This window comes from Hyperolius riggenbachi, chromosome 12 (genome assembly GCF_040937935.1).
Source record: "Hyperolius riggenbachi isolate aHypRig1 chromosome 12, aHypRig1.pri, whole genome shotgun sequence".
NCBI classification, from domain to species: Eukaryota; Metazoa; Chordata; class Amphibia; order Anura; family Hyperoliidae; genus Hyperolius; species Hyperolius riggenbachi.
This window is the reverse complement of record NC_090657.1, coordinates 154480220-154494808: the sequence shown is the minus strand read 5'-3', so window position 1 is coordinate 154494808 and position 14589 is coordinate 154480220. Positions and strand designations below refer to the sequence as shown.

The 14589-nt window shown below is 44.0% G+C and overlaps 1 protein-coding gene across 2 annotated transcripts in view; it reads left to right on the top strand.

Annotated features, from left to right (window-relative positions):
* Window positions 1-14589, top strand: part of UBE2O (ubiquitin conjugating enzyme E2 O) — a 112386-nt gene that overhangs the window by 91128 nt on the left and 6669 nt on the right. For both annotated transcript variants that reach the window (XM_068263165.1, XM_068263164.1), the window contains 2 exons: window positions 11197-11884; window positions 14130-14266. In XM_068263165.1, the coding sequence (XP_068119266.1) occupies window positions 11197-11884; window positions 14130-14266 (825 nt within the window). The remainder of the gene's footprint in view (window positions 1-11196; window positions 11885-14129; window positions 14267-14589) is intronic.

The window sequence follows — 14589 nt, the reverse complement described above, 5'->3', positions numbered from 1 at the left end:
AGTTGGCAATGCGCATGCGTCCAGGCTGACGCCGTGCGTGTAGGGTATACGATGCGCACGCACCTCGAAGGTCTGTGCGCAGGGGGAAGAGGTAGCCATTGGTAAAGAGGGCAAAATGCCCTCCTAGCGCGTATCTAATGATAAGGATATATATATCCACTGGGGCAGTGTTAATGTGGTGAGACCTAGTGTCGTTCAATAAAGTGTACAGACGAACACATTGTGTTGTGATTATTATGAATTTAGAACATGTATAACAGGCTAGGTAGACTAATCACCATAGTGATGGTGTTATACTGCCATCTAATGGTGAATATTTAGTGTGTTCCTGATACAGAACAAAAAACAGATTGCTCAATACATGATATTCTGATGTCATAAAATAGTAGAAATCATGAAGAGATAAATACTAAAAACAAAAGAATTGTGGAATACTAGAACCAAAGAATTTTAAAATATTAATAAAAATATATATGAAGCATAGAAACCTATTATAATGTGGAACCTAAACGTGAGCCACATGATGTAATGGAAAAACATGTATGTTGATAAAACAAGATTATAAGTATGAGTGTCACAAGAGCTAATAGCTCGAGAGCATCGACATTGTTAGTGACAGCATTTATATGAACAAAAACCTAAAACGGGACTAGACCCATAATACAATTCATGATAAAGGCAATATTAAACATGATAAAAAGACAAAAAACAACAGGAGTAAAAAGACAAAAAACAACAGGAATAAAAGAGAGCAACTGACAAAAGGAAAACGGAGCGAGGGTGTGTTTAGTAGATTTTTTCTATTACTTCATTTAGCCCTTCTGGGTTGAGGGTTTTTAGGGTTTGAATCCAGAACATTTCGTGTTTCTTTAGAATATCAAAGGCGTTTGGCAATTTGACATCCACTGAGTCGATCAGTATGATGTTGAAGAAAGTTGGGTTGTGCTCGTGGTGGGTGCTGAAGTGCCGCGAGACGCTGTGAAGGGGGAAACCATTGATGATGTTACGTTTGTGTTGTCCAATTCTACAACGTGCAAGTTGTGTGGTTCTCCCCACATACTGGATATTGCAGGGGCATGAAATAAGGTAGATAACATATTTGGACTCACAGGACAGGTGTGTTTTGATGGGATATTTGGTGCCAGTAGTGGTTGACGTAAATGAGGCACCTGATTGTATAAATTGACATGCTAGACATCGATTTTTATTACATGGGGAGCATCCTGGTTCCTGTGGTGATGGGGTGTCTAAGGAGGGTTGATTGTTTATTGTGCGTAATTTGCTTGGTGCTATAAGATTGCGTAGGTTTGGGGCTCTTCTAAACGTGATGGATGGTGTTTTGGGTAGAAGGGGTCGCAAGTAGGGGTCTTGCAAGAGGATATCCCATCTGTTTTTCAATATATTGCGTATAATAGTATGTTGAGCATTGTAACGGGTGATGAATCTCGGTGGGTCCTTCTTGTCGGTCTGTGTGGATATGTCAGGGCGTGGATGGGGGTGCATGGCTCTGTATTTGGCGTCTTTAATTAATTTTGTTGGGTATTGCCTGTCTATGAACTTTTTAGTGAGAACCTCAGATTGTAAGCTAAATTGCATAGGGTCGGTGCAGTTTCTGTGGATTCTTTTGTACTGGCTGTAGGGGGTATTGGTAATCCAGGGATGGTGATGGAAACTGTTAAAGTGTATATAATTGTTGGCATCGACCGGTTTGAAATATGTCTTGGTTTTGATGCAGTTGGAGTCAATGTATAGTGTAAGATCTAAGAATTCTATGGACTGGGGGTGCTGGTGGAATGTGAACTGGAGTTCTGCTGGGTTCGAATTAAGGTAATTAACAAATTTTGGGATGAGAAGGACGTCACCCTTCCAGATGAAGATGAGATCGTCTATGTAACGTTTATAGAATATTATGTTATTGGCAAATGGGTTATGTGATGAAAATTTCAGTGATTCCAGGAAGCCCATGGTAAGGTTGGCGTATGAGGGGGCAAATGAACTCCCCATGGCCGTACCACTGGTTTGATGAAAAATTTTGTCATTGAAGGTGAAAATGTTGTTATGGAGTATGAATTCTGCGCATTGGAGAAGGAATGTTTGTTGTGCAGAGGGCATTAGTGTGTTGGTGGCTAGGGCATATTGTAGAGCTTGGAGGCCATAGGGGTGGGGTATGTTAGTATACAAGGATGTAACATCGCATGTGAGCCAAGTGTAGTCTGTCTGCCAGGTGATATCATGTAGTAAGTGAATGAGCTCTTGAGAATCTTTGAGATAAGACGGAAGGGAACGCACAAGTGGTTGTAGGTGTTGGTCAATGTATTTTGAAAGATTGCAAGTGATGGAATTCATGCCGGAGATGATAGGTCTTCCTGGTGGTTTTTGTAAATTCTTGTGTATTTTCGGTAGATAGTAGAAGATGGGGGTGGTTGGTTGTGTGTTGATGATGAAGTTCCTTTCGTTTTTTGTGACTATGTTGGATGCAAATGCCGTATTGATAAAAGATTTGAGGGTATTATTGAGGTCCAAGAGGGGGTCAGTGGTTAATGTCTCATAATGTTTAGGGTTGTTGAGAAGCCTCGCTGCTTCCTCTAGGTAATCAGCACGGTTGAGAATTACTATACCTCCTCCTTTATCTGCTGGTTTGATGACTATGTTGGGATTAGATTGAAGTTTTTTAAGGGCGAAAGTTTCTTGTTGTGTGAGATTGGATTTGGGCGTGGGTAGAGTGTCTGATATACTTTGAATGTCTTTTAGGATGAGGGAGTAAAATGTTTCTATGAAGCAGCCTTTGGAGGCTACTGGATAAAATCTGGAACGTCCTTTCAACTGTGTCGTGATGTATTTTTCCAAATGGAGGTCGGAGGGAGAAACAGATGTGATTGGTATATTGTCGTTGGTTGTGATGATGAGGGAGGTAGTGTCTGTGTTGTCGGAGGGTTTGAGGTTTTTCATAGCAAAGTGTCGTTTTAAGGTTATTTTACGGATGTAAGTGTTTAAATCGGTAAAAAGTTCAAAGTTATTGATCTGATTGGTGGGGCAAAAGGAAAGACCTTTTTCTAATAGGGTGGTTTCATGAGTGGAAAGGATATGGTTAGATAAATTGAAGATACATTTGGTGGTGGGTGGGGTAGGGACCAGCGGAGTTAGGGTTTGTTTCTTTTTCCCTTTCCCTTTCCCTCTACTTCCTCTTTTTCTATATCTGATAGCTGTCGTTTGGCTTTGTTGGTGGGCTGGAGGAATACTTTGTCTGACCTGGGGCTCGGAAGTTGGGTTGCTAATATATTCTGGGATAGGGCTGAGGGGAGTTCTAAAAAAGAAGGAGACAGGGTAAGATTGGCCGGGTTAGATTCTGGGAGGGGGAGGTGGTCTGTATTGGATGGCGAATATGTTATGGTGTTGGTTTGTGTTATGGAACCTTGTTCTTTTTGGGTTGAGGATTCAACATTTTGGGACTGTGTCACGGGATGTAATGTGTAGTTGAGTATTTCTGGTTCAGAGTTGCAGAGACTGAATTGTGAAAGGGAAGTTGGTGTGTTTGGGATTTCTGAGGGTGGTCCTACAGGTTCTGGAGTAACATTTTCCTTGGTGTTTTGGAGTTCGGATAGGGTGGTCGGGGGGCCATTTGGAATGAAGTTGAATTTTAAGGTGGACTGGTATTTAGTAATTGTTTTATTGCTAGTTCCAGCATGTGGGGATGAGACCGTGGGTCTTTTCCTGTCTGGTTTTGTGCGTTGAGTCTTAGGTGTTGTGAAGGAAATCTTGGTGATGTCAAAGCTCTTTGGGGGGGGAGGTGTGCCCAGAAAGCTAGTGAGTTTGGAGGGCATGTTTTTCCGTGGTGGAGGAATGGGGATGGTGAGTTGGGGTGTGGGTAAGGGGCCTGTGTTGGGCATGTGTACTGTGGGCTGGGCGTGTTGGGCCAGGGGAGTGGGGGCAAGTGGTGTTTGGGGTTTGGCTATAGGTGTGGGTGGGAGGGGTGGTGGTGGAAATGGTGGATATCTGAAGGGTGGTGGGGGAATGTTCAGACTCATAAGTGGGACTAATGGAGGTAACGTGTTTGGACCAGGTGGTGGTGGTGCTTTTGGTCCCATTGGCTGAGCATAGGGAGCAGGGCGTTGCTTGCGTTCCCTCTCCCGATGCTCAGCATACGCCAAACGGTCGCGGTTAAGTTTCTTCAACTTTGCTTCAGTGGTGTCTAGTTCGAAACGTTTGACCCGCGGGGTGGTGTCGGTGATGCCAGGATTCGTCTCCTCAGAAGTATGTGGGGCTTTTTTGAATTGGGCTAGTAGGTCGTCTCTGTGAATAGATCTGTTTTCGATAAAATTCATGATGGGGGCTGCTATCGGTGTTGGTGGTTGCCTGTTCGCAGAACTGGCCAAGCTGAGCTTGTAAAGAAAACTAAAGAGAAAAACCGAGAGCCCAATATAGTGTAGTATGTCAGGAATGTTGATAAATGGTAAAGTGAGAATAATTATACTCACAAACATGGGTTACCGTCCAGGTAACCACTATAAAGGCAGGTGAGGAGATTAAGCCTGTCCTCACTCAGGGCTAAGAAGTCGCTCTCTGTAGAAGTAGGAAAGTGGAGATGACACTCCCATCCACCAGGAGTGGACGCAATGTATTGGTATGCAGTACAGAGGCGCCAGCAGGATAAAAATTCATAAAAGTTTTAAAATTGCTGGGAGGAAGTGGTGGACTTGCCTCCCAAAAGCAAAACAGACTACCTGTTTTCAAATAAATAACACGTTTATTATACGATACCCCAGTAGGAAATGCAACGCGTTTCGCGGGTCAAGCCCGCTTCATCAGGCAAACAAGGGGTTAACTGTAAGTGAAAAACAAATAGTAGCAATAAACAATATTGGCTGGGATGGAGGCTAAAAAGTTACTACAGGCTATGTATAAAGTACAGACAATGTTGTTATTATATAAAAAGCGCTAATTAGAATCAAACAAAATGCACAAGAAGTCTGTGTATAGAAAATCAACTCCATAATATATAGTGCAAAAAAAATTATAAATTAAAATCACCTAAGTAGTACATGGTACGGTATTTGGGGAAAAATTTTTTGTTGTATCTCTGAGGAATGTTTAGTGGGTGGTACCAAAAGATAAGGGGAATGGTAAGTGTAGTGGGAGGCAATGCAATAGAAGAGAAGCTGATGTAATGCTAAAGGTGATAAAGGTAAATATATCAGTACAAGTGCAGACTGATGTGGTGCACCTAAGTTAGAAGTAAAAAGTAATACGTAGGGACAATATGCAGAGACATACACAAGAATTTACAAAAACCACCAGGAAGACCTATCATCTCCGGCATGAATTCCATCACTTGCAATCTTTCAAAATACATTGACCAACACCTACAACCACTTGTGCGTTCCCTTCCGTCTTATCTCAAAGATTCTCAAGAGCTCATTCACTTACTACATGATATCACCTGGCAGACAGACTACACTTGGCTCACATGCGATGTTACATCCTTGTATACTAACATACCCCACCCCTATGGCCTCCAAGCTCTACAATATGCCCTAGCCACCAACACACTAATGCCCTCTGCACAACAAACATTCCTTCTCCAATGCGCAGAATTCATACTCCATAACAACATTTTCACCTTCAATGACAAAATTTTTCATCAAACCAGTGGTACGGCCATGGGGAGTTCATTTGCCCCCTCATACGCCAACCTTACCATGGGCTTCCTGGAATCACTGAAATTTTCATCACATAACCCATTTGCCAATAACATAATATTCTATAAACGTTACATAGACGATCTCATCTTCATCTGGAAGGGTGACGTCCTTCTCATCCCAAAATTTGTTAATTACCTTAATTCGAACCCAGCAGAACTCCAGTTCACATTCCACCAGCACCCCCAGTCCATAGAATTCTTAGATCTTACACTATACATTGACTCCAACTGCATCAAAACCAAGACATATTTCAAACCGGTCGATGCCAACAATTATATACACTTTAACAGTTTCCATCACCATCCCTGGATTACCAATACCCCCTACAGCCAGTACAAAAGAATCCACAGAAACTGCACCGACCCTATGCAATTTAGCTTACAATCTGAGGTTCTCACTAAAAAGTTCATAGACAGGCAATACCCGACAAAATTAATTAAAGACGCCAAATACAGAGCCATGCACCCCCATCCACGCCCTGACATATCCACACAGACCGACAAGAAGGACCCACCGAGATTCATCACCCGTTACAATGCTCAACATACTATTATACGCAATATATTGAAAAACAGATGGGATATCCTCTTGCAAGACCCCTACTTGCGACCCCTTCTACCCAAAACACCATCCATCACGTTTAGAAGAGCCCCAAACCTACGCAATCTTATAGCACCAAGCAAATTACGCACAATAAACAATCAACCCTCCTTAGACACCGCATCACCACAGGAACCAGGATGCTCCCCATGTAATAAAAATCGATGTCTAGCATGTCAATTTATACAATCAGGTGCCTCATTTACGTCAACCACTACTGGCACCAAATATCCCATCAAAACACACCTGTCCTGTGAGTCCAAATATGTTATCTACCTTATTTCATGCCCCTGCAATATCCAGTATGTGGGGAGAACCACACAACTTGCACGTTGTAGAATTGGACAACACAAACGTAACATCATCAATGGTTTCCCCCTTCACAGCGTCTCGCGGCACTTCAGCACCCACCACGAGCACAACCCAACTTTCTTCAACATCATACTGATCGACTCAGTGGATGTCAAATTGCCAAACGCCTTTGATATTCTAAAGAAACACGAAATGTTCTGGATTCAAACCCTAAAAACCCTCAACCCAGAAGGGCTAAATGAAGTAATAGAAAAAATCTACTAAACACACCCTCGCTCCGTTTTCCTTTTGTCAGTTGCTCTCTTTTATTCCTGTTGTTTTTTGTCTTTTTACTCCTGTTGTTTTTTGTCTTTTTATCATGTTTAATATTGCCTTTATCATGAATTGTATTATGGGTCTAGTCCCGTTTTAGGTTTTTGTTCATATAAATGCTGTCACTAACAATGTCGATGCTCTCGAGCTATTAGCTCTTGTGACACTCATACTTATAATCTTGTTTTATCAACATACATGTTTTTCCATTACATCATGTGGCTCACGTTTAGGTTCCACATTATAATAGGTTTCTATGCTTCATATATATTTTTATTAATATCATTTTAAAATTCTTTGGTTCTAGTATTCCACAATTCTTTTGTTTTTAGTATTTATCTCTTCATGATTTCTACTATTTTATGACATCAGAATATCATGTATTGAGCAATCTGTTTTTTGTTCTGTATCAGGAACACACTAAATATTCACCATTAGATGGCAGTATAACACCATCACTATGGTGATTAGTCTACCTAGCCTGTTATACATGTTCTAAATTCATAATAATCACAACACAATGTGTTCGTCTGTACACTTTATTGAACGACACTAGGTCTCACCACATTAACACTGCCCCAGTGGATATATATATCCTTATCATTAGATACGCGCTAGGAGGGCATTTTGCCCTCTTTACCAATGGCTACCTCTTCCCCCTGCGCACAGACCTTCGAGGTGCGTGCGCATCGTATACCCTACACGCACGGCGTCAGCCTGGACGCATGCGCATTGCCAACTCAGGCCCCCAGCGCACTCCAGACTCAATGCGCCCAGCGTTGTATCCGACGCAGGCGCAGTACTCGCTCAGCCCCTGGCGCCCACATCAATGCGTCATTCCCCGGCGACCGGCATCTGCCTTCGGTATACTGCCAATCACTCTCCCTAACACGCCCACCAACAGCTGTTCACACTTGTAAGCACACCCCTATTACGGAGGAACCCACCGCTCTCTGCATAGCCTCCAACACGCCCATTCTTCTAGCTAGGACATCTAACCCCGCCCACCCTACTCACCCACGCCCTCTCAATCAATTTTCCCTCCGTTATTTCACACATATAAGCACACCAGTACAGGTAACATGCCACTGAGGCGCTAACCCTGCTACTACAGATTCCCTGGTAAGTTCTGCTCATTTGTCACTATTGTCTCTGCATATTGTCCCTACGTATTACTTTTTACTTCTAACTTAGGTGCACCACATCAGTCTGCACTTGTACTGATATATTTACCTTTATCACCTTTAGCATTACATCAGCTTCTCTTCTATTGCATTGCCTCCCACTACCCTTACCATTCCCCTTATCTTTTGGTACCACCCACTAAACATTCCTCAGAGATACAACAAAAAAATGTTTCCCCAAATACCGTACCATGTACTACTTAGGTGATTTTAATTTATAATTTTTTTTGCACTATATATTATGGAGTTGATTTTCTATACACAGACTTCTTGTGCATTTTGTTTGATTCTAATTAGCGCTTTTTATATAATAACAACATTGTCTGTACTTTATACATAGCCTGTAGTAACTTTTTAGCCTCCATCCCAGCCAATATTGTTTATTGCTACTATTTGTTTTTCACTTACAGTTAACCCCTTGATTGCCTGATGAAGCGGGCTTGACCCGCGAAACGCGTTGCATTTCCTACTGGGGTATCGTATAATAAACGTGTTATTTATTTGAAAACAGGTAGTCTGTTTTGCTTTTGGGAGGCAAGTCCACCACTTCCTCCCAGCAATTTTAAAACTTTTATGAATTTTTATCCTGCTGGCGCCTCTGTACTGCATACCAATACATTGCGTCCACTCCTGGTGGATGGGAGTGTCATCTCCACTTTCCTACTTCTACAGAGAGCGACTTCTTAGCCCTGAGTGAGGACAGGCTTAATCTCCTCACCTGCCTTTATAGTGGTTACCTGGACGGTAACCCATGTTTGTGAGTATAATTATTCTCACTTTACCATTTATCAACATTCCTGACATACTACACTATATTGGGCTCTCGGTTTTTCTCTTTAATGTTCGATCAAGACTCCTCTGGCCAATCGGACACACTGGATCACTAGATTAAGGTCAATATCTGTGGTTGTGCCAAAGGCAATAGCAAGACTTCTCCCACTTTCCGAGACATTGCCAGTTCACAGAAAAGGGGAACATTTTTTGTTTGCTGTTCAGACCAGCCGGAGTCATAATTTCAAGTGTATAAATCCTTTTTTTTTTCAGGTTTTCGTTACTTAGGGGTATACTCTGAACCAAAACACCTCTCAGATAATCACGCCACCATCATGGGCCTCTCATCCATACACAGAGCTGGTACCCACTACGCGCCAGTGTTTGGGGAACACTTCCCTCACTTTTGACCAATGTGAGCTATAGGGAGTAAGGAATCTCAATATGCTATCTTTGACTCTGAGCATTTTCCTCCCCACCAATAAACCAGTGCATTGGAGGCTTTGTGCCTTGTCAGTGCTCAAGCACACACCTCATGTCTGTGACCTTGCTCATGGAAACGTGCAAACATGTCCCATGCTTTGCTGCAAAAATGCTCCAAATGTGAACATTTGCGGGGTATACTCATAAATTGTTCCGTGGGGATGCCGTGGATTAGGCTGCGTGGCTGGTGGCATAGAGGAGGGTGTTACCTGCATTGGGTTTTCTAAAAGTATTGGTCATCAGACCATCGTCGTTCTTCCAGATCAACAGGTCTAAGAATGAAATCCTTGCACGGCTCTATACCGAAATCAGGTGGATGTTACGCTGATTGCAATTTAGGTTGGATATGAACCAATCCAGGTTGTCCTCGGTTCCCCTCCACACCAGCAACTGTTGTCTATGTAAGGCAGTCATACTATGATGCTCTGATTGAATACTACAAGTGGGTACATGTCGGTTCTTTCCCACATGCCTTGGAATAAACAGGCATAGGTAGATGCGCAGGCCTATAGTGGGAACTGCTGAACATAAAACAGTTGTGGTTAAGGATAAATCTCAATGCAGAGACGACAAACTGATTGTGAGACTAGACATCAGGATAGGCATCCTGCAAGAAAAATTCTACGGCGGGTAGACCATCGACGTGTAAAGGCTCTCCACGTCGATCCCCGTGAGGATGGCATCCTGCTCGCCTCAACACATCCCAAGAGTCCCGGACAAAATATGGTAGAGCACTTACGATGTTCTTCAGTTTGGCATTGACCCCCTTGCCCAGCTTTTATGTTAGGCCATTAAATGCGCTGACAATGGGCTTGCCGGAGGGTTTGTTGATGTTCTTATACACCTTTGTCATGGCCAGTAAGTGCCCCCTTGCTCCCACTTTTAGTGGGGCCAGTATGTGCCTCCCTGCTGCCCCTTTTAATGGCTGGGAGTCAGTGTGTGCCTTCCGGCTCTGCAGTGGCCAGAGTGCTTTGATCCCTCTCCCCCTCTCTGCAGCACCAATGCAGGGACCTACTTTGATCCCACCTCCCCTACCACCCAAGGGGAGGGGACACCTTTTTCTATCCCAAAACGTGTGCAGGTAATTATTAATGGTCTTCCTGACGCCTCCAAGTCCTCTCCTGATCAAGGAAAAAATGCACACCTAGAATTTCTTTAGAGGAATTCTAAAGCCTTGTACGTTCCCGGCCAAGGCGGCTTCTGCCAAGAATATAGTGCATAGCGCCTCCTGGCCTCTCAGGTTCTCGGCCAGTGATCAGCCTGGTGGGATGGACTTGGACAAACACTGGCCAGGGCTATCATTCTCTTGTCTCACTCTGCCCTGTGTGCCCAGTCATGCGCCGCTTTGTTGGCCCTGCAAACCGACAGAACACCTTGCTAGCCTGAAGGCTAGCGGCATTGTCGCCTGCAGAAAGAAGCCCTTATCCTGCTCTGGCTACAGTCCATGTGTATGCAGTACAAGGCTTAAGCTCTTCCTCCTCCAGTGGGGCTTGCAGTTTATCCACTCGTTCCCAGAGACAATGTAGGCACAAGCCAGTCAACGTTCCAGTGAAGTTGCTAACTGCTAAACTGAAGCATGGGACATTTTTGGTACCACCGCATTATACTGAGAATTAAATTTTGTCACAAGAAGAGCTGTAATGACAGATAGTAGAATGTAATAATTTATTCAGGATGCCCATTTTTACCTTCATTATCCTAGTTTCAGCATAGGGTGAGGTAAGATTTTAAAATGGGTAAGCATTGGTTAGATAATTTATACATGAATATTGCGGGGGTAAATTGAGCAACTTTATTAATTATGTTCCTTTTTTTTTTTTAATATCTCCCTCCAGCATCTGTACAATGTAGAGTCTGAGCTGGAGGAATCCTTCTATGACTCTGTGGATAGCAGCTCTAGTGGTGCCTCTTCTGATGAATGGGAGGATGATAGTGATAGCTGGGAGACTGACAATGGATTAACGGAGGATGAACATGCCCGTCTCATGTCAGAGCCAACAGAGGAAGCTCACACCCAGCCTGCAGCAGCAGAAGCCACACCACAAGCGGAAGTTGCAGAAGAAGCAGAGCCAGGTGCTTGCGCAGCTGCATTGGTGGTTCCAGGGCTTCCTGCCAAAGTAAATGAAAAAGAAGGAATAGTAAAGAGCTTTAAAGAACTTAAGGAAGCTATTAAAATTCTGGAGAGCCTGAAAAACATGACTGTGGAGCAGCTTTTGACTGGTTCGCCAACATCGCCCATCGCTGAGCCAGAAAAGTTCACCAGAGAAAAGAAATTCCTGGATGACATCAAGAAACTGCAGGAAAATCTCAAGAAGACCCTAGATAATGTTGCCATAGCAGAGGAGGAGAAGATGGAGTCTGCTCCAGAAACTGAGAAAGAGGAGAAAGCAGAGGCTCAAACTCCTGTCCGCTCTGAATGGCCCAGCGACACACCTGTCCTCTGCCAGCAATGTGGCGGCAAACCAGGGGTTATATTCACAAGCGCCAAAGGAGAGGTTTTCTCCATATTGGAGACTGCGCCAGGTAAGGCAACATGTTATTGTATCCTTTAAAGGGAACCTAAACTGAACCTTAAAAAAAAAGTTTAACTTACCTGGGGCTTCTACCAGCCGCCTGCAGCTGCCCTGTGCCCTCGCCATCACGAAACGATCCTCCAGTCCCCTGCAGTGGCTCAGTTTTGATTTCTGTGACTGAGCCAGTCGATAGCCACGGCACCTGCGCGGCCCTAGCCGCACATTTCCTTGATCACGCTCCTGGTGGCGGGAGTGCGATTGAGGACGCACGCAGGAGGGAGAATTGCAGCGTTGGATCCAGGGGAAGCGAGTAAGTGCAGGGGCTGATGCAGAACTCACTGAGGTATGATTTTTTTTCCTCCCTGCTTTTAGGGTTTAAAATCTGGAAATCAACATACCACCAGGGAGTTTAAATAAATAAAATACAGGTCTATTTAGCAGGTCTATAAAATACAAAATTACGCCAAAGTCCTCAACGTATCACTTGCAATAATTCACCCGTTGTTGGGAACGCTGCATGTAGTCCAAAAGTCCAGTATAATTCAAACGTTACTGCTGCGCTCCCTACACCTGAAAAACATATATAGAACTCCACATAGGGTGATACCATTCAAACTGTCAATATTCTCCAGCACACCATCTTAGTGCCCTTGTGAGTTGTGAAAAATGAGTGCCACTTTCCTCTAGGCCCACATCCCCTCTCCTTATATGCTCACCAGATATGGGCCATCTCAGCTTCCAGGTGGCTCTTAAACATTAGTCATACACAGCTCCCTTGAAATCTTGATCCTGCAGTAGTGAACAATCTCGACATAGGGTAATACTGTACAGAACTATATACAGTATAACAAACTATCCTTAGTGCTTTTAGTGCTCTCACTCCGTGAATGTGATATTCCCAATCACTGCACACCAATTTGCTCACCAGATACAGCCCACCTATAACTGCAGGTGGAGATTGCGCTTAATGAGGACTTACGAACGAATTCATCAACTCTTGTCCAAGACCTTAACCTCTCTCGAGGCTTCCTTTTAATCCGGTATAAAGTCTCAAAATCATAAAAAATGCACATAGTGTAAAATTGTTACAGCCAAATAGACATGCACTTACGCGTCCAGATTAGTTTTCAGCATATCACATAAGATGCTCTCCAATGCCCATCTGCTGAGAGGTGAAGGGTGATGATACCGCGGCGTCCTGCTCAGGTCCTCCTTCCAGCTGTATAGTCCAATGCGGTCCACGCACCTAGCAGTGACCGGCGGTCCGTTCCGTGTGCAAGTAGTACGTCAGACGCTAAGCTCCGCCCATATCTGGTGAGCATATAAGGAGAGGTGACGTGGGCCTAGAGGAAAGTGGCCCTCATTTTTCACAACTCACAAGGGCACGAAGGTGGTGTGCTGGAGAATATTGACAGTTCGAACGGTATCACCCTATGGGGAGTTCTGTATATGTTTTTCAGGAGTGGTGAGCGCAGCAGGGAGTTTAAATGCTCTGAATTTCTTGCTATAACTGGAATTTTTGTGCGTCTAACAGTCTCTTATAGTGGTACATTGCCTTTTGACAAAGAACTGAATGGATGGTTAACGATCTTGTTACAATAGTTTCCTGACTCTATCCTTCACACTAGAGTTAACACTAACTTTAACCCGTTCAGTATACCCAACACTAATCTTTGAAGTAAGAGCCGTTTCACACAAGACCTTGCAGCTGTAATAAGTATAAAGGTGCATGCAGACGCATGGTTACTGTAGCCCGCAGAGGTCAGGACTCTAGCCTTTAGGCTATCGTTGTTATGATCCTATAGAGTGGGAGTAGGGACAACGGCACACCATGCAGAGTGAAAAGGAGAACAATATGGTTTGGTGTTGCTCGGGCGTTCCCTGTAAAGAGCCAGCATGCCATATCTATAAGCCCCACCAAGGGACACATGTGGACATGCTAGATTCTTGGCAGAGATGTATAGTGCATAAGTGATCCCGTTGGGAACACCTTGGCCTTCTGGCAAATTAGCCATCAGATTAAAAAAAAAAATACTTCTTGAACAGGAGAGAACAGCCAGTGTTGCTCTTGAGAACTTTCATAAAGCAATGACTCGGCATAATGGATGGATTTTGGGGACTGGCAGTTTGATTCTGTATAATATAAGTTCACAGTTACGGTGTACACAAAGTAGCCAATTCATCATGCATAGCTCTTATAAGTACTGCAAGAAACCTTATTATTTCACCCTGTAATATCTTTCTGCCTTCCCCAGAGAGCCACGCCTTTAAAAAGATTGAGTTCCAGGCTCCGGAAGCTAAGAAATTTTTCAGCACTGTACGCAAAGAAATGGCTCTTCTTGCCACTTCCCTTCCTGATGGGATCATGGTGAAAACATTTGAAGACAGAATGGTGAGTGAAGTTTGTTTTATGAATGCTTTAAAGGGACCCTCAACAGAGTTAAAAAAGGCAAATCTGGAGTTACCTGGGTCTTCCTCCAGCCCCCCCGTAGCCCGAGAGGTCCCTTGGTGTCCTCCGGGTCCCCTCCGTGGTCCTCCTGGCAGCTCCGGTAGGTGCGCGACTTCAGCCAAAGTCACGCAAGCACTGCCCATCAAGGCACCCGGCGCATCATTTCACAGTCGCCGTAAGGGTCCTGCGCGGTACTGGAAAGACTGAACTGAAGTCGCCAGGTTTATGGAGCGGCCAGCGGGACCACATAGGGGACCCAGAGGACA